At 35.9% G+C, this 26107-nt stretch overlaps 1 protein-coding gene across 6 annotated transcripts in view; it reads right to left on the bottom strand.

Annotated features, from left to right (window-relative positions):
- ARHGEF12 (Rho guanine nucleotide exchange factor 12) overlaps positions 1 to 26107 on the bottom strand; it is a 144226-nt gene that overhangs the window by 54640 nt on the left and 63479 nt on the right. For 3 of the 6 annotated variants that reach the window (XM_027581584.2, XM_027581580.2, XM_027581581.2), the window contains exons 2-8: positions 20078 to 20101; positions 18521 to 18606; positions 16887 to 16943; positions 5549 to 5647; positions 4873 to 4922; positions 3342 to 3399; positions 590 to 768 (exon numbers count right to left, since the gene is read on the bottom strand). In XM_027581584.2, the coding sequence (XP_027437385.1) occupies positions 590 to 768; positions 3342 to 3399; positions 4873 to 4922; positions 5549 to 5647; positions 16887 to 16943; positions 18521 to 18606; positions 20078 to 20101 (553 nt within the window). The remainder of the gene's footprint in view (positions 1 to 589; positions 769 to 3341; positions 3400 to 4872; positions 4923 to 5548; positions 5648 to 16886; positions 16944 to 18520; positions 18607 to 20077; positions 20102 to 26107) is intronic. The other 3 variants (XM_027581582.2, XM_027581583.2, XM_027581585.2) reach the window with 1 other exon arrangement.

Here is a 26107-nt window from a genome sequence, read left to right as displayed (position 1 = left end):
GGGCTCCTTTCCTCCCCACTGCCACCACTTAAATGTTACCTATTTTTCAAGGTTCGATTCAAATAATAGCTTTCCATAAAGTCCTTCCTTATTACAACCGATGTGCTTCCTCCCTCCTCTGAATTGTCACAGAACTTCATATTTCCCCCCTCATAATGTCTACATTCTGCCTTGGTATTATAATTACTTGTATACTCTTGATTCTAACTCAAACAACAAGGGTTTATGTATCTACTATATGCCAAGCAATATTTCAGGCCCTGGAGACACAACAATAAACAAACAAAACTCTGTCCTCTGAGAGTATATGTTCCAAGATAAGGAAGGACCTTGAACATAGGGTATCTTAATTATATTTTTGTGAATGGCACCCTGTTTTGTATATGGCAGGTGTTAAATATTTCTTAATTCAATCTGCTATCCCAACACTCTGTAATCATCTCAAATTATGACATAATTTTTTTTATATTAGGAAGCTATTTTCCGGTATCCTGAACTTAAATCTATCAGAACAATACTTTAAAACTCTTAATATAAAGCAAAGGCATCATTATAAAGTGAGCGTTTAAAAGAAGTTTTCCCCTCTTACCCCCATGAGCACAGGACTAGTAATTCTCTCCATGTTCCCAGATGCTCCAGGTGAATGAGGGGATGTCATGATGGGAGACATATGTCCAGTGACTGACGGCTCTACTTCAGATTCGGCGAGTGGAATCTGGGGCGACCCAGGTGGGCGTCCCTGCACAGTGAGAGCTACATAGGAACCAGCTTGCGGTGGGGAGAGAGAGGAAGGAAAAATAACACTGTCAAAAGCTTGTTTACAGCATTTCGCTACTTCCCCTTTGATAGTTCTATAAGATCCAGTTATGTGAGCAAGTCTGATCATCTGCTAACCATTGTTCCACAGAAAAAGAAATCAACTTGTCATTCCTTTATGAGTCCCCTAAAAATCTAAAAGAACAATGCCATTTTCAGATGACAAATTACTTTTCATAAGATCAGATACTACACAAAGGCAAATAAAACTTATAATCCCAAGAATTGTTTTTAATTTAGGGAAGGGTGAGTTAACAGCAACCATATACACTAATGGTTATGTTCAATTAATTTCTTAAATGTACATTTAGATTTAAGTAATCATCATATTTTGAAATGATACTAATTAGGTAGGGTTTAACTGATTTTCTGGAATATCATGATGCAATTTTAAATTAATTTAAAAAAATGAGGACAAAAAAAATCCCACAAAAATTACAAAAGAAAACACAATAAATGTGTAGTGAGATTTTATTTTATTTTTTTAAGATTTTTATTTATTTGACAGAGAGAGACACAGTGAGAGAGGGAACACAAGCAGGGGGAGTGGGGGAGGGAGAAGCAGGCTTCCCGCGGGGCAAGGTGCCCAATGCGGGGCTCGATCCCAGGACCCTGGGATCATGACCTGAGCTGAAGGCAGATGCTTAATGACTGAGCCACCGAGGCGCCCCGTAAGATTTTATTTTTAAAATATGGAGAAGACAGAACTTCACTAGGCATATTACAGGAGGAAGAAAGTACAGAAAGCAAAACCAACCCTGACCAGAAAGACTCGACAACAGACATTCGTTATTTATCTAGCATCAAGAAGAAAGGAGACTTTCCAAATCAATGACTTTTCTGGATAACTGACCTCTGAATGACAAAATCTTCCTCTTAGACTTTCCAATAGAACTTCTAAATGTATTTCACACTTTTCTCCCTATTTAACCACCCATGGAACTCACTGTCAATTATTTCAGTGTTTGAGTTAGAACGTTCTAAAAGCCTTTTTCTACACTTAATGGTCACAAGTGCTATGATTTGGGGGTATTTTAGGGACCTACACTTTTTAAGGTTTTTCAATCGTATTTCTGTCAGAAAGTCATGTATTATAGCTTATTTACTTATCCATGTATGATATATATGTATTTAGACATACGTAAATAAATATACTTACTTACTTTACTTGCCTCCACTAGCTTCCTATTTCTTCCCTTCTCTTCTACAGCTATGTTTAAACTGCTTTCATTTAAAATCCCTTTTATCATGTCCAGAGGATGCATTACACGGTAGGACATGAGGGACCAGTACAAGTAGAGTACCCAGGTGTGAGGCATTGCAAATTTAGATCTGTTCTAGAGGTTCATAGTGTTTTATCCTTACTTTAAAACTTTAGACAGGCTCTCAGTATTGGATAAGTCATCTCATCTGCTACAGTGCTAGGATTTACTTTTTTTAAGTAAAATTTACACTGGAATGAGTAAAATACATAACCTAAAAAGCTAAAGAAATAATCTTACTCTTTGTAATAGTTATCAGGCATATATTTATTACCATAAACCATCATATTAATGTAGCACATAAAAATGTATAAACCACAATCTCATTACATAAATAATCAAACTGATTCAAGAATGGGGATTTAATTTTGATCATCCCATTTCTTTTTACAAAGTACTAAAGTGAAAAGGTAGTCTGATGAAAAGGTAAAAAGGATTCAGGGGTTTCTTTAGTTAAACAGTAAGATGGGCAAGAAGGAATTCAGTTTACTAAATTTATTCTAAAGATGTCTGCTCTATGAAACAAAAACAGGATTAAATAAAATAGTAGTGTTTCTGCTTGGCCATAAACAACTATCTCTTATTTGTAGTCTACCGTGGAAGAGTTTTGATGCAGAAGATTCTAAATTCTTAACCCTGGAGATTTCCAAGAGATCACTACCCTGGTTTTTATTTAATGATTTACTTATCTGAGGAAACATGACTATGCTAGATGATTTTTAAAGTTCCATTTCAGTTCATCCGGGCCATTCCATCTGAATTGTCTCTTCCCCCTCACATGACTCATGCATTTCTTTCAAATATATGCTTTCTATATATATAGATATATATATATCTATATATATAGATATATATAGATATCTTTCTATATATATATGAGTGACAAGGGTATTATAATCAACCACATATATGAAGTGGACAAAAGATAGTTATTAGTAAATTAAGAATTTTCACCTCAGACTTTCCTTTAATGCAGGGTTAAAGCAAACTCCAGCCAAGAGGCTAAGTCTGACCCACAGATTGTTTTGACAAAATAAAGTTTTACTGAAATACAACCACACCCATTCATTTACATACTGCCTATGGGTGCTTTTGTGCTACAAAGAGAAAACAGAGTAGTAGACAATTAAGGCCCACAAATACTAAAATATTTACTCTCTGGCTTATTACATGAATGTTTTCTGATCCTTGCTTTGAGGCATTCAGAAACCAATTAGAGAATCAAACCAATCAGAAACCAAACTGAGAATAACATTCACCTACATTTGATTAGCTTCACCACTTCCAAATGGTTTGAATGAGTCACCAGAGTTCCATTCACCTGTAAGAAAATAAAAATAGCATGTCAGATACATTCCAGAGAATGGATATATTGACTTTAGGAATTATTATACATAATACAACCAACTGTAATATAATATAGCACTGAGAACTATATTAAAATATGTATATATTTGGTTCAATATTCACTTTTATTGATATTCTTCTATAAGGTATATTCAGCAACAAAATGAACTTGAATACAAAACAAGGCCTTGATTTGAAGGACATTATAACTAACCATTAAAAATGACAAAACATACCATTTCTGACAACCAAATATATTCTGACCAATTATTTTATTTTTTTTTTTAGAGAAGTAGGAAAGGGGAAGAGAAGAAGGAGAGAGAGAACCTTAAGCAGGCTCCATGCCCAGTGTGGAGCCCAACACGGGGCTCAATCTCACAACGCAAAGATCAGGACCTGAACCAAAATCAAGAGTCAGACGCTTAACCAACTGAGCCAGCCAGGTCCCCCTTCACCTATCATTTTAATTTCTACTTCTTTGGTTATCAGTGAGGTGAGACATATCCTCCTTAATACATTATTTATTTCAATTACCTTGGGAAACTGCCTGATAAAATTCTTTGTCTTTTTTTCTATTAGGCTATCTCTCTCTCTCTCTCTCTATTTATTCTTCTCTTAGGAATTTAAAAGTGCTCTTTACAAGTAAGGTATTCTACTCTAGTTTCAAATAATTTTTTCCAGATAGTTGTTTGTAAATATATTCATGGTGCCTTTTCCTGTATAATAATTTGATTTTTTAAGTATTCAAATTACTCAACCGTCTCAAGAGTAATGACTGACCAATCCACTCTTCCTATACTGGTCAGAATTCAAGGCCTGTTGCTGGACTGATAGGCCTATATCTAGACTAGAGCAACCTGTTTTGAATTAATCCCCACAATCTCATCTCACACAATACCCATATACATAAAACTTTTTTTTTTTTAGCTATTCTTATACCTCTGTAAAATTCATTTGGAAGACTCATCAGTTTGACAAATAATGACACATCTCCCCAGTCATATTAATATATTTTGATGAGAATTTTCTTTTTTTCATTATTATGTTATGTTAATCACCATACATTACATCATTAGTTTTTAATGTATGTTCCATGATTCATTGTTTGCGTGTAACACCCAGTGCTCCATGCAGAACGTGCCCTCTTTAATACCCTTGATGAGAATTTCTTACTAACAGATTAGTTTGGAGAGAAATGATCTTTATCACAGTGAGTTACTTTCCTATCTAAGAACACACATGACTCCATTTATTCACATCTTTTATTATGCCCTTCAGTAAATGGTAATATTAATTTTAAAATAAATGAAATGTTTTTTATAGTCAACAAATATATCATATATAATGTACTTCTTTTTGTAAAAATCCAAGTGAAAAAAATAAAATATGGTTAACATATGCTGTTTGTAAATCTACCATAAATTCCATAATAGTCTTTTCCTCTTACCTTGATGATTCGATCACCTGTCTGTACCCCAGCCCGCATGGCTGCTCCATCTGTAAGAGAAATTAATTACTTAAAATGTAATTCATTTGCATGTACTGATAATTTTCAGTACATGCAATTGGCAGAATAACCAAGTGGTTAAAAACATGTGCCACTGCCACTCACTAGTTGTGTGACCATGGATTATGTTTTTCTTTCACTCTAAGCCTTAGTATCACCTGTAAAATGGGGATAAAAAATACCTACCTCAAATTACAGCATCCGACATAAAGAAAGTATTCAATATATGGTAATAGAACATATTATTGTCATTTGGGGGAAAGTGGATGTTTTGGAGCATATAACCATTTCTTTAATCTGGTCTACCAAATATCTCTGGTGCCATGAAGAAATAAAATTCCACAAACCTCTCTAAGTGATGATGTATAAAGCAACATGAACAAGGAGTCATATAGTTTCTAAAACTATATAAGACTGTTTTTTTTCTAGTATGTACAAAGAAAATCAATTGGGGTGAATTCATGCCTATAACTAGGACACTATAAACACCAATCTAAAACAGGCCATATGACCTGCAATGTATATGATTATTTTATTCTGGGCAACAGACATGAGGCTTTTCTCTTCTTACTCTGTTTGCTCCCAAGTGACAAGACCGTTTTAAAAAATGCCTTGCCTTCTTTGACAGACTGTACGAAGACTGGATTGTCTCCACTGACCGTCAGCCCAAATCCATTGTCATCCTTCTGGATGATCACACAACGTTGAACAAGACCTGCACAAGAACCACAGGGTAAAGAGAGAAGAGAAAATAGGAGAGAAAAAGACATAATTACATATTAGTAATGAACTGTAATGAACTATATTCTATCTGGAGAAACACAAGATGGCACGTGAAACCCATTATCACAAACCACAGTACTGACCCCATGAGTGAAACAAAGTCATATGTAGTGGTTTCTCACTGGAGAGGTAGAGTAGAATTGCTCCGAGATTAAAAACAGCTATGGCAAAGTGGAAAAGATGAAGTATTAGAGAGGAGACAGAAGGAAGGCCTATTCACATCTCTGCTATTTATTTGTAACATGAAATCCTCCCCACTGCCCTGTGTTTTTGGTGCTCTAACTGGTGTTTAAAAACCCCAGAAAATCAAACATTTGGGGACATTAGGCTAGAAGCATCCCATGATAAACCCCAGAGAAATCCAATCTCATTCTCAGAAAAATACACTATCTAAAGAAAGGAGGTGCCTGCAGAGCATGGCAGCTCTTCTCCCAAAAGGGAGAAAGAACATGTTCAAAGAGAAGACCTGGGCTCATAGAAAAAATAAATAGAAAGGAGAAAAAAGTAGAAAAGATAAAGAACTTTTGAGCTCAACCAATCCGTTTCTTTCACATACTTACCTGATTCCTACAGGAGAATTTGTTTTCCTTCTAGCAAACAGTAAACAACAGTAGTCAAAGCAAGGTGAAAGAAAGAGGACCACAACCAAAGGAACAGGGATGTCCCATCACAGAACCCTGATTATTACCTAGGGCTGTTGGATCACAGATCAAGATCTGAAGATCCTGAACTCTGTGTTAGCCAGAGATTTAATACTTTCAGTTTTGCAGAATCTAATTGTTTCACCAAAAATCAATATATGAAACATGTAAAATAATGCAAGTACACTGATGGTTGGAAAATAAAAATTTCTTCAAAATAAGGATTTTTACACAAAGAGCATGACCTTTTAAGTAAGTCTGATGTACAAAACAAAGGATATGTTAAAGACTGCATATTAATGAATACATATATTTCTTGCTGTTAATGAAATGTCACAGTATGTGAGCCTACTACAAATGAAAGCCCGAAATAAGTGGATGACAGTACAGAAAACACGAACCATGAACTTACTCACAACCCTAAACAAAAAATTAACTTAAAGCAAATCATGTACCTAAACACAAAGGCTACAACTTTTTATAAGAAAATACATGAGAAAATCATCAAGACCTTAGGGGTAGGCAGACATCTTTTAGGATGCAAAATGCACCAACCATAAAAGAAAAAAAAAAACAGAAAATTGGACTCAAAATTTTAAGTATCTGTTCTTCTAAAGACATGGATAAGAAGATGAAAAGGCAAGGCACAGAGTGGGAGAAAATATTCATAATACAAATATCTGATAAAGGACTTGTATTCAGGTTATATTTAAAAAACAACAACTCTACAGTTCAATAATGGAGGATACATTTTAAAAAGAACAAAAGATTTCGGGGCATTTGGCTGGCTTAGTCAGTAGAGTGTGCGACTCCTGATCTTGGGGTTGTGAGTTCAAGCTGCGTGTTGGGCATAAAGATTACTTTAAAACAAAACAAAACAAAACAAAAGATTTGAATAAACGCAGCACAAAAAAACATACCCCAGTGGCCAAATAGCAAATGTAAAGGTGTTCAACATTTGCAGTCATCAGGAAAATGCAAACTAAAACCACAATGAGATACTACTGTTCACTAACTTGATTGGCTAAAAATAAAAAGACTGATATTACCAAATGTTGACAAGGATGTGGAGCAACTAGAACTCTCATGCATTGCTGGTGGGAGTGTAAAATGGTACAAACACTTTGGAAAGCAGTTTAGAAAATTCTTATAAAGGTAAGTATGCATTTACATATGACCCAGCAATTTCACTCCCAAGAGAAATGAAAACTCATGTCCACATAAAGACTGGTACACAAATAGTCAGGGTAGTTTTGTTCCCAAGAGCCAAAAACTAGAAACAACTCTAACATCTATCAATAGATGAATGGATAAACAAACTGTTGTTTATCCATTATAATAAAGTACTACTTAGCAAGGAAAAAAAGTAATAACTCATACATGCAACAAACATGGATGAATCACAAAAACATCATGCTAAAAGCAAAAGAAAGCAGATACAAAAGAGAGTACATACTATATGATTCCAGTGGAGAAGAGGCAAAACTAAAGGATAGTAACTAAAAGCAGATTAGTGGTTCCACAGTGGAGAGGAAGGGTGAGCGTGACCACAAAGAGAAATGAAGGAACTCTCTGGGGGTGATGGAAATGTTCTATATCTTAATTAAGGTAATGGTTACATGAATGTATCCCTTTGTCAAAACTCATCCAACTGTACATTTCAAAGGACATCTTATTTTATGTAAATTGTACCTCAAGAAAGTTGATTTGCCACATCAAAATTTGTTAGCCCTCAATTCTAGAGACTACTACACACCAAACAGTATTTAAATTAACAAATTCACCACTCCCACAAAATAGTAAATTGTAATGGGAGCAGAGGAAAGATAACCTATCAGAATTCAATCTTTGACGTAATGATGCATCCTTCAAGTATTTGGGAAAAACTATAACTAGAATGGGTATAAATACATAAATCAAGGAAAAAGCATTCTTTATTAATTTCTACTACATAATACAATAAATATGAGAATTAGAGACCTTCAGAATAGAATAAGGACAATGTTTTACCAGAATCTTTTAAAATCCATGCCCAGTTTTGGAAACATAAACATCTGATGATCTCCTTTGTAATTCTTTAAAATCTCAAAATAAATAAATTATTGTGATTTCAAAATAAAAATCAAGACAACTGCAACACAATATTTTTCTCATACTATATCCATGTTCCCCAATTCTCCCATCCCACCTCCTAAGAGCTGAATGAAAATCAGTGAGTTAAAGGTTTCTAACGTTGGGGCTTGCTGTGCTAAGCCACTGGGCTTCTTAAACAGACTGTTTTACTGAACCCTGTAGAGAATAGGATGCTTGTAAAAAATGAGGGAGAGGAGTCGTGGGCATTAAGAGTTTGCTAAGTTTTGGGGCAACTGGGTGGCTCAGTGAGTTGAGCGTCCAACTCTTGGTTTTGGCTCAGGTCATGATCTCGGGGTTGTGAGACCAAGCCCCATGTCAGGCCCACGTTCTGCGGAGAACTGCTCAAGATTTTCTCTCCCTCTCCTTCTGCCCTCCCCCACCCCGTTCGTGCTCTACGTTTGTATATTTCACTTGTATATAATATATATTAAATATTTAGCTTAATGCCTGATACAAATAAGGACTCATAAATGTTTTTTATTATGATTAGGGCTACAATGCCCTTGGATGTTCCTGCTCAGGAATATATTACTCATCTATCCATGCGAGCAATTAAAAAAATCAATTAAAAACACTTTTATGTTAAACTATCATTAATGCAAATGCTCCTTAAAAGGATCAATCCTCATCTTTGTCTTTGTCTAAATTTTGTTTTGTTTTAACAAACAAGCAAACTAGTTTTGGATGGGGAAGGAATAGAGAAGGGAAATATTATGGAGCAGGGGTTCTTCTAAGAAGGCAACTTTAGAATACAGGAGACAGCAAGAAGGCCTGAAGAAATGAATCACCTTCTCTTGTAAGCTTTTCCTAAATATCCAGACCAGGTTAGGTTCCCCCTTACAGACAGCGCCCTCTATTTACTCCCCTAGTAACATTATCACTCCCAATTGATACCTTGTTTTTATCCAATGACTAGATTATATGCTTCAAGAATGTAGGGGCTCTATTCTTGTTTACAATCTTATTCCAGGAACTGGCAAATGTTCAGACACAGAAGGAATTTTTTTTAATTGCTCATGAATTAATAAAGATTAGAAGAGTTGGGAGGTCTAGAGATGGATGGAAGCTCAGAGAGGGAGGTTATTGACACAGAGTCAATTTTAGCAAATATGCCTAGGTCCTAACAGACTGCTAAAAATTGAGTAAATGTAGTAGGATTACTTCAGAATATTGCAAACCTGTTTTCTACGATTCAAAATTGTCCAGCCTGATAACTTTCCCTCTTAATTCTACATCAAAAGGAGACGAGGAAGAAAGGATAAGGAGGAAACCGAGGAAGAGCTGCGTGCATATCCGATTCATCTTTCTCCTCTTCCCAACCCCACTACATTGTCCCTTTAGTATTATTCTAAGTCTATCTGCTAATCTGACAACTTGATGTACTTAACATACAAGATCATAGAGAATCGTAAGAATCACTAAAACAATACAACAGGAAAACATGCCTTCTGTATACAGCCAATTCAGAATCTATGCAATTCAAACTGATGATACTATTTTGTCCTAGGAATCTATATCATCTGCATGAACTTGGATTTGGGGTCATAATTAAGTAAAAAAACTAAGCTCCCATGCCATTCAAAACTCGGAAATCCAGTCTTGCAAATGCTTCGATCTATTACGTTCCTTCCCATTCAAAATCAAATAAAATGCTTTTTCTTTCCTTGAGAGAAATGTTCTACTTGTTGTAGACCAGAAGCTGTTTTAACTCACCACAGAGGATAAAGTCCACCTTTCACACCCTTAACACTGAAATCACCAATACTTCACGTTGAAATTACCGATACACCAACCTAAAATCACCAAGGACTAAATTATCACATCGATGAAATGTCCTTTTTGACAAACAAAAATCTACTTTTTTGTTTTAGCAAATTTGCATCGAACATCTGTCTATCAGTCATTTAACACTGCAGTCTGTGGGTGTTGTGAGGAAGACAAAACTATTACAGGTCTGTGCCCTCAAAGATCTTAAAATCTTGGCAGGAAAGGACAACAGAGACATAGGGAAACAATGGCAATGTCTAATGAAGAATCAGAATTATAGGACAGATAACAGGCCCCATAGATTTTATAAAAGAAAGGAAAGTTAAAAATGGAGCCCTAACTCCAAAACAGCCATTTTCACATTTCATTAATTAAAACCGACCAACCAACAAACACCTTCCATCATTTTTACTTTTTTTTTTAAAGATTTTATTTATTTATTTATTTGACAGAAAGAGAGAGAGAGAGAGAGAGAGACAGCAAGAGAGGGAACACAAGCAGGGGGAGTGGGAGAGGGAGAAGCAGGCTTCCCAGCTGAGCAGGGAGCCCGATGCGGGGCTCGATCCTAGGACCCTGGGATCATGACCTGAGCCGAAGGCAGACGCTTAAGGACTGAGCCACCCAGGTGCCCCACTTTTTCTGGTTTTTACACACACATACAGTCCATGGTTTGCTGGCTGGTTTGTTATGCTAAATCACTTATTGTCTATTAGAATTACCATATAATGTGTTTACCTCTGAATATGAGTTTTTATAAGGTCACAAATCACTTTACTGTGAGCTGCATCCAAGCACTGTGTGTGAAGACAGGCAGAGAGTGTCCAATGAATAAGATAATGATGAGGCTCAACCGCCCCTGAAATTTGGTCATGGTAATATTTCTTCATTCTCATCGTTCTTAGTGCCATAGAAGATTTTTTTCCCACAACTATCTACTTTTTAAGGGCACATGGAGTATTGGTAAACAAGTGCATATCTCATGTACTTACCACAATGTATTAAGATTCTTCTTTTGTGCTAGACTGTGAAGTCCTAGAAAGCAGGTACAGATCCTATTATCTTTGTATCTCTATCCTTTGTCATAGTGCCTGGCATACAATAGGTAATCAATGAATATTTACGAAGTAAATTTGAATTTATTTTAGATACAGGAAATTTTAAATCATACCCAATCACTTTCTAGGAAAAAGTAAAATCATAGCCCTGAAAACCATGCAAAGTAGAGAAATACTTTTAGAAGGACACTAACCTCCTGCCCTGCTTAAATTCTAACTGAAACAATTCGATTTCCCACCTATCCTAAAATAACTCTAGTTACCAATACATTTTTATTTATTTCCTGTCTGTTAAGGATTATGCTATTTTGCCTGGAAGCCAATAATAGATCTCGTGCTTCATATCATCAGTGAAGTAAAAATGTTCTTTAAAATTTATATAAATACTATCCTTTCCTAAATTTTATTTTCTCTTTATAACAAAGAGCATTTCTTTTTCTTGTTATGACAGTGTGGTATTTGAAACCAACATAAAACGACTGATTCTTACTCAAAAGATAATTACCAAGGATGGTATTTTGAAAGTGAAAAAAATTAAGGCTTTAGAGTGGGGAGGGGAAGAAGTCATAAAAAGGTACTCTGAAAAATAGGAGAAAGTACTCTCAGATTTCATGGTAATACACTCCTGGAAAAAAGCAACAACAATAGTACCAAACAGCAAATTATGGAAAACGGAGTGTTAAATATGCAAGGCAACATGCCGAACCTTCTATACTGCATTTATTCTAGTGAAAGCACACTAGTCTTTCTTCACCTTCCATTTTATTACATGACCAAACTTCTCTAAGTCTCACCTCTCAAGAATTAGCTTCAGGGAAGGGTGTGGAGAAAGACCATGTGCAACCTCATAAAAACAGCTCATTTTTAAACTGCTGCCAGACATACATGTTTTATGAGTAAGACCTCAGATAATCCTTTGATTAAGAAGCTTCTGGATTCTAAATGCACAATGCTGCCAGCAAGAGGAAGCTTTAACTTCCAAGTATGCTGATTTCATTCTTTTAGACTATTACCAGCAGTAAGTCTCTTTTCTAAGTTACGTTTTCTTCTACCTTGAAATTTTTCTGAAGAGAAGAAAATTCCAATCAAGATGCTTATGCTATCAGTTCTCCTTACTAATATACTTCATTCTGATATCAATAATCACTCATTCAAAACTCATTAAATGAGTGCCTCCACTGTGTCAAGCATTGTGGGAGATGCAAAGACAGACAGAAACCAGATAACTAGATACAAAGCAGGACATCAAAGGTAGACCACAGAGGCGTGGGGCAAACCCAGGAAAGCCCTGTGCTGGAGGCAGTATTTGAATTGGGCCTTGTAGGATGGAGAGTTATAGGACGTAAACCATTCAAGACAATGGGAATGGCATGAGCAAAGAAAGAATACCAAGCCATATTTGGAAAGGGAAAACTAGAGGAGAGGCTGGTACCTTTAGATAAATTGTAGAAGTAAGAGCAGTGGATTAAGGCAGAATGATAAACTGGAAACAAATTACAGCACATCTTAATTAACTCTTTGTACTTTCCTACTAAGTGAATGACCAAATCCTTACTTTAATCATATTAATCTAACAGAGAGAGTGGAATGGAGAAAAGGAAGTGAATCAATGTGAAATCGACGTCAAAGAAAGTTATGAGTCTCTGCAAATAGTCTCATGATGCGATGGAAAACGGAACAAAACAGTGGCGACAGAACCAAAGACTCAGGGATGAAAGATGATGTGATGGTAGAATCCACGGGGCCTGGCCAATTGTTGACTCCTGAGGACAGGGGAAAGGGAGCAAAGATAACTTGAAGAAAACGAGACTAGGTGAGTAGCAGAATGGTAGTGCAATGAAAAGAATCAGGGAATCATGAGGAAGATTGATTTCTAGCCACAGGGAACAAGGATGAATTGCACATTGGTCACTCTGAATTTGAAAGATGGTCAGAGTGAAAGTATTCAGTAAACAGTTAAAAATAGAAGACTTGACAAGGGGAAAAGATCAAGGACAGACGCGGGCCACCCCTACATCTATAAAAAGGAAAAAGCGATCAAGTAAAGAGAAAACAATTGCACAGAGAAAAGAACCAGATTAATGTAATATTACAGAAACCAAAAAAAAGGGTATCAGCATTGCCAATTTGTTCAGAGGAAGGTGAGAACTGAGAAAAAGTTCACAGATTTTCAAGGAGGATCTTTTGGTTCACCTTCCAGATAGTATGTGTTCAGAAGTCAGACTTCAAGAGGTTAGGAAGTGAGTGATTTAGGAGGACACAGAAGGTTCCTGTTGTACAGTGCTCCTTGCCAGGCTGACGAAGAAAGCAGAAAGAATAACTTGGGGACTCTGACCTTTATACATCGGAGGAGGCTGTACTTAAAAAAGGTTAAGAATTTTTAAAAAAATACACTCTGAAGGGCCACTGGCTGGCTCAGTCGGTTGAGTGTCTGCCTTCAACTCAGGTCATGATCTCAGGGTCCTGGGATGGAGCCCCATGTCGGGCTCCCTGCTCAGTGGGGAGTCTGTTTCTCCCTCTGCCCTTCCCCCCCGGCTCATGAGCTCTCTCTCTCTCATGCTTGCGCTCTCTCTCTCAAATAAATAAATAAAATCTTTAAAAAAAAAATACACTCTGAAGTATCCAACCAGGACAGTTCAAGTACTGACAGTGCGTTTCTGTTACGGACTACTGTTTGTGTCCCTCCTGCCTCCCCCAGTTCATACGCTGAGCCCTAACCCCTAATATGTAATGGTATTTGGAGGTGGGGCTTTTGGCAGGTAATTAAAATTGGATGAGGTCATAAGAGTGGGGACCTCATGATTGGATTAGTGTCCTTATAAGAAGAGACACCAGAGAGACTATTCTCCCTTTACCTGTGCTTGCACCAAAGAAGGACCCTGTGAGCACAAAGCAAAAAAGGGGGCCGTCTGCGAGCCAGGAGAGAGCTCTCACCAGAACCTGGCACCCTCATCTCATACTTCTAGCCTCTAAAAGGGAGAGAAAATACATTTCTGTTATTTAAGCCAAGTCTCTGGTATTTTGTTATAGCAGCCCCAGCAGATGAAGATAGTTTCAAAAAGACATGCCTTACTCTTTTGTATATAATCCTATCAACTAGAATCTCTTCACGAAGCCAAGACAGAAGCGGGAAGAGGCTGCTGTCAAACTCCAAATTCCTTCGCTAACTCTCTCATGTCCCACAAAAATCCACAAAATTTCTCCATTACGAGATTCATGAGAAAAATAGAAAATTAAGTATAACTGAAATTGTAGATCAGAAACATGATCTGCATGTGATCAACAGACTCCAAAAGGTACAGAGGGAAAAACAAGGAGAAATGGAATAAATACTGACCTCCTGCCCCAGGCAGAAACTTCACAAAAGAAGTCAATGCAAAACAAGCACTTGGTTTTCTTTTAAAATGAGCCGAGTAAATCTATCGCACCGAAACAGCTCTAAAAATGGCTAACAGAGTTCAAAATAAATAATTTAAGTGAAGAACTAGCATTTGTCGAAGTATCGAGCTAATGAATTCTACCCCAAAACAGTGTAAAATCTCAAAACTTAGAAGTGGGCTTGGTAAGAGATCCGACGGTAAGGCAAAGTCAGCAGTTGCCATGACTTTACTCAATCACCTTCCATCATTCCCAAGCTTTTCTCGACTCCCTAGAGATTCTTTTTCATCTGTGCTATCGGCACAAAGTCTAAGGAAGGCTATTCACACAGGTGATAAAATATTTGTAATGTCAAAGAGATTTAAGTTAGCACACTAATGCTGTTCTGATCAAGTCATCCCTTTTATAAGTGCTTTGAAGGACCCATGGCTCAGTTCCTTCCAAAAAAAGGTATTTCAAGGGTTTTCAAGAAACAAACATACAGAGAAGCCACACCTTATTTCCCCATTACCACTCAAAATGTTTCTATTACTAACAAGCGAATGGCATGTCTGAACTAGTGTTAATATTCCTATCACTGAACTATTAACATCCAAATCAAACAGCGAGTCTTTGCATACATACCTATCATCCTATCAGCCAAAGCAAACATCCTAGCATCCAAAGCAAATAGCAAGCTTTTGCATACATACCACAGATCTAGGAAAATGGTGGGGGAGGTGAAATACAACTTTTCAAAGGCTACTGGAAAAGAAGGGAGCCAATAAAGATAGTGTTCACATTCCTAAGGAGAGAATAAGTCATAGGAAGCTCTTTATATGGAGCAGAAAGACAGAGTCTTGAGAAATTCGGAAGCCCTTTCTTACTTAGGAGGAGCCAAATACTTTGGACAGAAGAAAAAAACATATACTTGCTATACCATGCAGCATGGAACACATTTCATCTTGAACTAACTGTAAAAGGTTTAACTACACACAAAAAGGCAATGGTCACAAAAACCGAAGCAAAGAACTATATTTATCTATTTAACATAGAAGCATTAACTTATTTAAAACCAAGCACTGAGGCCTCATATCAAAAAGTACGTGACACTATGGGCTCAAGTGTCAGGAGATAAAAAATGTCTCTAAGGGGGGGAGGGGCACTTTCATATATATTTTTTTTTTCCTTTCATGTATATCAGGCTAGGAAACAGCTACATCTGGGGAAACTTCCATTTGATAGACTTTTGGCTCTTTTAGAGAAGATCTGGTTTTCCTTTGAGGCCAAATTTGGAATCTTCTTAAAAAGGAATAATTTATTAGTCTTTCAGAGGTTATTTTTAAAGTCATGGTTCCAAGCAGTGTTTCTCCTACTCACTTTTCTCAAAGCACTAATCAGATGCCAAAACAAGGGAAGAGGGCAGGTAAAACTGTGCAGAGGAAAGGGAAAAACATGTATGAACTTCACAAACATGGTTTAAATTATCTTTGGAAGACAGGACACAGCCTAGAAATATTAGTGCTTCAATCATCTGTTGCAAAAGTTAACCATTCAGATTAAACCTGCTCTTTGTGAAAATCATTTTTAAAAGGTGTCATTTTGACATTTTCCCATTCAGAATAAGCTTCAGGGAAACTTATGAAAGGCATAAACAAATTCTTCAAGCCACAGAAATAAAATACTTAAGGTATTTTTGCCGTTGTGGATAAATCATACACGAACAGCATTTCCAGATGATGAGGTCAATAAAAAGAAACAAATAAAAAAAAATCAAATAAAAATTCCAAAGAACTGGTAACAGCTCTAAGTCACACCAGTGCTATGCTTAGAGGGAAAGACTGGTGCCATGAAATTCTACATAATCCAAACTCGGCAAATGGGACGTGGGAAGAAGATGCCAAGAATTCAAAGCCCACCCACATTATATGGAGGAGCCCAACTCAAACACATTAGACATTGTCACTTTCCCATCATACACAAGATGAAAGAGAAGATGGGTCATGTGGCCTGCTCTTACTCTATGATGTTAGTTTCTAGCAACCTTAAGCTTCCCAGTGGCAGCCACATTTAAAACCCCAGGCTCCCTTTCCCTGCAGTAGGTCATGCCATGCAGAGCAGACACAAAGGAAGGCTGCAGTTATTTAAAAAAAAAAAAAAGGCAACAGCACGAAGCAAGCTCCAAAGGTGCAAGGCTGAATTGGCTACGTTAGCTTACCATATATCTCGGATCTACTCTCCTCTGAACTAGACTTTGTCTTCCTGGAGGGGCTATCTGCACAAGAGCGGGAGAAAAGGAGAGAGATATAGAAAATATGGAGACCAATGTGAGGGGGAAAATTCATGGGGGAAAAAAAGAATGAATCATGATCACGTTAAATCGTGCAAACACAAAGTATGAACATCGCAGGTGATAGCACTTAGAACAGTCACGAACAGCACAAGTAATGACATCTTTTAAAGATTTATCGAAGAAAAGACAGTGCAATAAAAATATGTTCAAACAACACATGAACAGTCTACAAAATATATCATCTGACGATCATAGAGATGACAAAAGCACTAAAAGTTGTAATAAGCTCGTTTTGAAGCACTGCACACCACTTCGCTAAGTCTGTCTTTGGAGATGGGCATGCCACAGAGGAATAAGTCAATCTAACAAGACTCCAATGTCTATATGAACATAGGGCAGAAACTCATTAGCAAGGTAATAGCTAATCATATTAATAAAAGCCTCTGAGCCCCATCATGTCAAAATTAGGTGTCAAAAATAAAAAATTATCTTTCAATGGCGATCCAGAAGTTATGCCCCACCACCAAAGCCTAAATAAATTAATGATCGGGATTTCATTTTTACCTATGACCCAAGATGCAGGTAAATTATTAGATATTCACTTCCTATTCTTCCCTTCCTGGATAATATTTATGTTTTTTCAAAATAACAGTTTATACTAAAAGTATGAAACATCTGAGTTGCATACAAAAAATATACTCTATTAAAAATTGTATTTCTAAACAAAAATATCTAAAAAGATACATTTTATTTATGTATCCATGACCTTAGCAATTACCTACTTTATCTTTTGTCATACGAACATACAACTGAGTAAAATAGTATGTACACAAAGAACATTTACCAGTTTCAAATGACAAAAGCAAAATTATCCAGCATTTTTTATAAACTAAATACTAAGTGACTTTATAAGGAGAAAGCAAAAGCCCACATTGTACAACAGGAATTCAATCTATTTGTATAAAATTAAGAATATAAATGGTCAGAAGTCTACTAACATGAAAACCTTAGCAAAGATCAACACTACTGAAGAGATTCTCTGAGCTCAGAATATTTTTGACTGAAGAAAAATGGATCTCTATTCATTTGCTTACTCTAAAATTAGATGATCATTAATTTCTAAAGTTGGATTTTATCTAATACTCCAATTTACCATGATCACACATGAATTTTTAAATGACTACAGAAATCTGTAGTTGTTAGAGCTTTGATTTTATGAGATACTACCGTTCACACTTAATGATTTATTTTAATATTAAGTCCTTGGTCTGACTAGAATCTCCAATTATGATATAATGACAATTTTTATTATCATCCTTATTTTTTAATAAAATATACTCTACAATGATGCTTCCATAGTGGAATCCATAGTGTTGAACGTTAAAAATGCTTGCATTCCTACTGAAAGCACAGGTTTTGTATTATAACATCGAAGAGGAAGGAAGAGTCCGAAACAGACCAAACACTAACTCCTGGGTGTTTCAGGCAGTTATACAGCTTAAGCTCAATTATGCTGAACTAAACTACTCTCAATATTCTTTGGAAGAACAATGTTTTACCTGTAGGATCAAAATCATGTGATGCACTGCGCTCAACTTTCTGCTTCTTATCTGTTGGTGACTCTCGGTTCAAAATACTCCCATGCCTAAATTAAAGTAAAGCAAATATTTACTACAAGCAAATCAACAGAATAAAAACTTAATTTAATTGCAAGTGTGTGTCTTACAAAGAGAATCCAAGTAATCAGTTTACCTTTACATCCTCATAAATCTAACATATTTTTCAAGAAGTTTTAAATTCAGTCTATGCTATATGTAATAATCTAGTTATAAAAAGTGCTTAAAAATAATAAAAGTATTTAGTATTAAGTCTATTTTATTCTTAGAAATAACTCAGAAATAGCATTTAGTATTAGAAATAACTTAAATTCGAGATGCCTGGGCAGCTCAGTCTGCCTTCAGCTCAGGTCATGATCCCAGCGTCCTGGGATCAAGTCCCGCATGGGGCTCCCTGCTCAGCGGGGAGCCTGCTTCTCCCTCTGCCTGCTACTCCCTTGCTTGTGCTCTCTCTCTTTGACAAATAAATAAAACCTTTAAAAATAAAATAACCTAAATTCTTTCAGTGGATTTCACAGGTTACTATGACTTCCACTGAACAGGTAAGAAAACAGTGCCTGAAAGTAATTCAACACTTTAACACTTACCCCGACCTGACCCTACATATTCTATGGTCAGGTTCAAAATCACTGTGTAAATGTAGCATGGATGAGAATAGTAAAAAAAAAAAAAAAATCTTAGGCAAACCTCACTGGAGTTCTAGCTACAGAAGTCAGGCAGGCCCAGATGACACTAGAATTATTATTTTTCCTATGGCCTACCCAATTATACTGAACAGATAATGGCAGGGCAGCAAATAAGACCCTCACTGTAATACTTACACTACTAACTAACTGAAATGCCAAGATTAGCATTGGTATCCTGGATCATGCTGTCACTAAAAATGATGTTAAGTACTAACATAATTAGGAATGATATATTACCTACATTTTAAATAATATTCATGACAACTAGGATGGGAGAGCAGAGAGAATAAGCACTGAGGAAAAGGCATTTAGTCCCAGGATCTGAATACATATGGAGATATGGCTGTTGAGCACAGGCATATTTGAACATTTTGGATTTTTTCCTTTACTATCTTAAAGTAATTAAGACTGATTCACTTTGCCAAAGTTCATTAACTAAAGGCAGCTGTAGTTACCCAAGTGATAAAATACATCAAAAACTGGCAAGCCATTTACACTCCCCAAGCTACTCACAACTGAAAACAGTCACAATAGATTTTAAAATTAAATCTCTTCATAGGGAGTGACCTTAACTATCAATTTGAACAAACTTTTAAAATGCTTATATTAAAAACATTGAAAATGTTATCAAAACAATGCTGTCTTCCAGAAAAAATATGCAACACCTGTTATATTTTAAATTTGTAAAACATTCTGATATTTTAAACTACTTAAATCCACATTTTCAAAAGCCACAAAACTCTGCCATAATTTCAAAGGAATGCTTCTAATTAAGATTTAACCTAAGCGTATGAAGGGCAACTGAACAACTTACCTTATAGGTTTTTTGAGGGGAAACCTGAAACAAAGAAAAAAAAAAGGAAATATGCAGTTATTTCACTTATAAGATTGTTATTGGGTTTATTCATTCTACTAAATCAGACTAAGAGATTTAAATCTTATGCTAACATTCCCAAAGCAAGATTCAACAAACAGGTGGAATAAGAAGCTGGATGCTATTTTTTAATAACTCCTTTGTTAAATCTTAAATTGCAGGTGCATTTACCATGATCTGTCACTGAGTATAGGTTCTCTTTTTTAAAAATCTAAATACGAATAGCAACAGCTAAATTTACTTGAGGGCTTACTAGATGCTAAGGGCTATTCTAAACTGCTGACGTGTTATCTCATTTAATATGTTTTTTTTTAAAGATTTTATTTATTTATTTGACAGACAGAGACACAGTGAGAGAAGGAACACAAGCAGGGGGAGTGGGAGAGGGAGAGCAGGCTTCCCGCGGAGCAGGGAGCCCGATGCGGGGCTCGATCCCAGGACCCTGGGATCATGACCTGAGCCGAAGGCAGTGTTATCTCATTTAAATATCTATAAAGATTGGGGCGCCTGGGTGGCTCAGTCGTTAAGCGGCTGCCTTCGACTTGGGTCATGATCCCAGGATCCTGGGATCGAGCCCCGCGTTGGGCTCCCTGCTCCGCGGGAAGCCTGCTTCTCCCTCTCCCACTCCCCCTGCTTGTGTTCCTGCTCTTGCTAACTCTCTCTCTCTGTCAAATAAATAAATAAAATCTTTTAAAAAAAAGATATTATTTCCACTTTACAGATTTTAAAACACTAAGGCAAAGAGAAATATCTTACCATTAAAATATTATACTTAGTTTCCCTAGCAAGGAAAGTTTCTTACTGTCCATCACCTCTCCCCATCCCCCGAGATATCTGGGTGCTAATTACAATTTCTATTGATCTGTGTCTACTACCTTTTGATCATAATCAAATCACAATTCTCATTTACTTATGTTTAGCATTTATAACAGAAATCTAGAGAAAATACCATTGCAGTACTACCAGTTACTAAGAATATGTTCCAAAAGTAGATAACAAAGGGTACATCTTTTCTTTCTTCAGTTCTATAAGCTATTAAGAACTACTGCATTTCCTCCTGGTTGCCTTTTTTCAAAGAAACATTACTACAGGCTTCCTGATAAGAATTTGATGTTACACATAAGCACTAAGTCTACAAGTATTTTCAGATCTCCTCCCATTCCCCTTTTCAGATCTGTCATTTCAGAAATTATCTCAACCCATGACATTTTATGTAGAGATTATTTAGCCTGGGTAACAAAAATGGGATTTATTAAGAATATCAATAAATTTTTTAAAAAAAGGTTATTAGTAAACATAGTAAGAAACAAACATAAAACGATACTTATACTTAAATGACTATTTTATTTATCATGGAGATAGTTTGGTTAAAAAAAAAAACTCTATAAAGTACAAGTTTAATTACAATTTCCTTTAACTCCTCTATAAACCAGAACTGATCCAAAGACAAAGACAAAGAATCCAAAAACTTCCATAAGAAGTGCACGTTAACCACAACAAAGTTAGGGATAACAAGGAAACGCGGTCTGGGGTCAGAGTAAACTGCTTTAGAGAATACCAACTACAAAAGATCGTCAGATTTTCAGAAATAGGAAGTCCATCCTTACTTGGGGGAGTGTGGGGAGGTGGGAGTATGTTTTTTTTTTTAATTTAGAAATGAACATAGGAGCTGCCAGAAAAGAATTCCCAACTGAGTTTCTACAAAGGATAATACCTGCAGTTAGCAACCTTAGCCACTCTTCCTGGTAGCCATTATAAAAACTCCTACCCCAAAACAATGCTGCTTGCGTCAGGGACTGCAACATCCAGGGAGATTCTGGTAAAGAATCCCGGAAGTTCCCAGACTACCGATTATAAGTCAGCTTCCTGAGCTGCTTTCTCTTATGAGGGAATGGAAAAGGAGGGGAAAGAGGATAAAAATGGAGTGAAAATTTACTGTATGGTAAAATTTGCTTAACATATTCTCCATACTATATTCTTAAAAGTACAGGTGAAGAGCCTCTCTCAAACAAAAATTTTTAAATCACAGCACTTTTTCTCTAAACACTAAATTCCAAAATTAGCCCAACACTAGGCTGATGAAACAATTCTGGTACACAAAATCCTCTATTTTCAAGTTCGTGCCCATTCTGTAACCCAATCATACAACTCTGACAACCTCCTTTGGTTAGATATCTATGGAAAAGAGCTGTAGTTGAATGCTGAATTATGTTAGATGTGCTTAATCAAATTGTATCTGGCTTTCAAAAATATCATATTGATGACTTGGACATTTAGCCAACAATGAACATGTTTGTGCATATTTACATGTGTGTGTGTATTTTTCCAGATGTAAGACGAAGTCCAAGTACCAATATGAAGAACCATAATTTATTTTTATTTTTTTCAAGGGATAGAACCACTACATTTGTCATGTAGATCAGCTACATTGTCACTGGAGACTCGGATCCAGCCATCCTCCCGGACATGGTAGAGGCTGACTGCACCTCCCGAGTAGGCATCTCTATAGGGGGCTTGGTAGATGGCTCGACTGACGGGCCAGATCATAGAACCATAATTTAAAAAGGAAAGCGTTGTCAGAAATTAGAGCCATTAGGATAAGATAACTAGATGCCCTTACTTTTGATTACCTATCCTAAGCATACTCGAGTGCCACAAATCCTAACCAAGAGCCTTAAAGGTCACAATTACATTTACTCACTTGACTCAGGATGCCTTTTTCTTATATAAGTTCTGAGCTCTAATATTAAAGCCCTAGGTAGCAAAGATAGAGAAACCTCCCCAAAGTTTTTATTTTCATACTCCTCCCAATACATTACTACAGTGTAAAGGGAGTTGTGATTTGGTAATTAAATAACCCTAACCCAATAAATATTTACTTTAGTAAAACTTCCAGTTTTAGCCAGGTTTAACTACACACACACACACACACACACACACACACACACATATGCATATTTAACAATACAATACATACATATACATGATTTTCTAATTGGGATATTCCTTTAAGACAGTTAAACAGAATTTCTTCTAGATTAAAAACATTACAAAGGGCCATCAAAATTTGTGCTAACACATATTTGCTTATAATATATATAGCCTATTAGAAGTCATTTTTTCCTTTTATAGATGATTTTTTGTGAGAAAAGAGCTAGCCTTTGACATTACTCTTGAAAGAAAGTGTCCTGAAAGAAAAAATAGAAATACCACACTCAAACCTTAATTCCTACCCTCTCTCTCTCCTTCAAGGTATTAGATGTTTTTTTCCTCGGGTTTAGTTATGATGAAGAATTTGGGACTCTGGATGGTTCTTCATAAGAGATGACTGAAACAAGGAGAGTTAAGTTCAAGATATTTTACCTAAGCTGGATAGTGGGCAAGTTTTCATTAGCAAACAATGTTACCTACTAAATTTAGAATTCTCAATAATTCCATTGTAAGATACATCCTGATCTTAGCAATGTTAAAAGGCAGGATGAAAAGCCTGTGCACCTTGGAATCAATGAAATATAGCACTAGCTTATTGGAATTCATGCCAGTGAGGAGAGTTGCTAGACAAAGAATTCTGCAAAACAGACCACAGTAAAGAGAAGTCTAAGGCTCAATCCTCATAAAATGATGACAAACATCAATGCAAAAATACAGCATTCCAATACTGTTACAGTCAATGAAAACTGCATGTGATCCCAAGGCCTCAGGGACAGGGGCTCCTCAGGGGAAAAAAAAAAAAAAAAAGAGGTTTGTATTCTAGTTTCACAATTTAAAAGGTGTTTTACACTTGTACAAGGTACTCAGGCTCTCTAACAATCTTCTGTAAAATAGTGAGAATACTAGTCCCTACCTTAGAAATTTGTTTAGAGAATTAGAAAATGCAAAGCATTAAATGAGAAGCACTGCCTAGCACATAATAACCACTTAATTATTATTAACTGTTAGAACAAAAACAAAATCTGAACTTTAGAGACTTAATTTCAAATTAAGTAGAAAAGAAAAATAAACTTAAAGACTAACAATATTCAAATAGGTTTTTAGCTTAGTAAAATCCACAGAAATGCATAATTCAGAGTCAATGATGAAACTATAGGTTTAACTTGCCAAGTCATATAGAATTAACGTCAATACTCAAGTTAACAAACTTCCCAGATGCTGCAGGGTAAGAGAAAAGATCAGATTACAACCAAAACTTTTAATTTTCCTAGTAAGTAGGGTCAGGAAGCCTGTGAAATTGCGTTGACCATACCTGCCACTTTTTTTTTTTTTTAAGCCTGTGAAATTGCGTTGACCATACCTGCCACTTATTATTTCTGCATCTCCTTTAAAGTATCAAGAATGATTAAGGCATTCGGTGTCCTGGATGTAAATCAAGTTTTTTATTTATCTATTTCTACCAAATAATTTAAATATCCTGAGGCACAACACTAAAATTTGAAATTACTCCAATGTGAATATGAACCAGCTAGCTCTAGTATTATATCATTTTTCACAAAATAACAAACAAAACAGCTGAAGGGCATTTGTCTGCAATACATAAGTACCCTTAAGTATAGGGATTTAGAACATATTGCTGACTTCAGCTACACTGTTAATTCAATCTTTAGATCTCTGGACAGTAAGATTCATAGAACCAAAAGTAGTAATGACCACCACCACTCCTATCCCTCAAAAAAAAAATACCAGTCATGAATCTTTTTGCCACCTACAATTTGTAACTGGTCTAGCTCAGACTCACTAAAAGAACCAAAAATTACAGAAATAGCAAAAAGAAAAGTCCAAAAATTATCTACCATTGTACGTTTTTATTAGGATATAGATCTAAAGCATGGAAAGTTGTTAGCAGAGCTGGCAATAAACATTAGTTATATTAGAAAGACTCAAACAGAAGCTACAGCTGACAGGATGACTCACGGAGAATTTTCATGGTGTTGTTATAAGTTTTAAACCTCTGGACCTTGCAATATAAAACCACAGAAATAAGGACCAGGGAGGCTCAGTTCTGATGTAAAATTCAAAAATGATTCACTAAAATGTAATGTAAGAAGATCTCAAATTAACTTCTTAAATATAGCTTAGGATACTGCCACTTTTACTGAAGAATTTAAACACACGACAACCCTTAGTAAGTGGCTCTTCTTTCCCGGACATACTTTGACAAATCAAACAGTAAATTTTAAATTATTTTAATTGCCTCTGCCAGATATTATAAGTCGGATATTGGTTGTTTCTGAACTGGGAAAAGTAATTCATAATAAAAATAGTACTTATTTATTACAGGCTCTTTTTTCCTCATGGACAATCTGGAACAGTATCACTTTTGGGAATTCTCCTGTAAGGTTTCTAAATAACTCTCCTTTGAGATCATGGGTACATCATTAATTTATACAGTGTCTTTTTAGATTTCCAATTATTCACTTCAAAAAACCAAGCAAAGGGAACTGCCAGAAAAAAGTGTGAGAACCTCAAACTACTTTAGTATCTTCATTCCATTCAACACCATTCAAACTATCAAATCTATGCTTATATGCGATATTAACATCATTAAACAATAAAAACAATAAACAAGTTGGACTCTACAGAATAATCTCAAAATTGACAAAATAGTAATGATGCATAATTTTCATTTGATAGGAATTTAAATCTTTTTCAATTAAATTTATTTAAATTAATTTAATTAACATATACTATATTATTAGTTTCAGAGGTCGAATTTAGTGATTCATCAGTTGCATATAACATCCTGCGTTCATTATTTCAAATGCTCTCCTTAACACCCATATCTCAGTTACCCCATTCCTCAACCCACCTCCCCTTCAGCAACCCTCAGTTTGTTTCCTAGAGTTAAAAGTCTCTTATGGTTTGCCTCCCTCTCTGTTTTCGTCATATTTTTTTCTTTCCTTTCCCCTATGTTCATCTGTTTTGTTTCTTAAATTGCACATATGAGTGAAATCATCATGGTATTTGTCTTTCTCT

Source organism: Zalophus californianus, chromosome 11, assembly GCF_009762305.2.
Source record: "Zalophus californianus isolate mZalCal1 chromosome 11, mZalCal1.pri.v2, whole genome shotgun sequence".
Classification (NCBI taxonomy): domain Eukaryota; kingdom Metazoa; phylum Chordata; class Mammalia; order Carnivora; family Otariidae; genus Zalophus; species Zalophus californianus.
The sequence above is the reverse complement of the archived record's forward strand: the minus strand, read 5'-3'. Positions and strand labels throughout refer to the sequence as shown.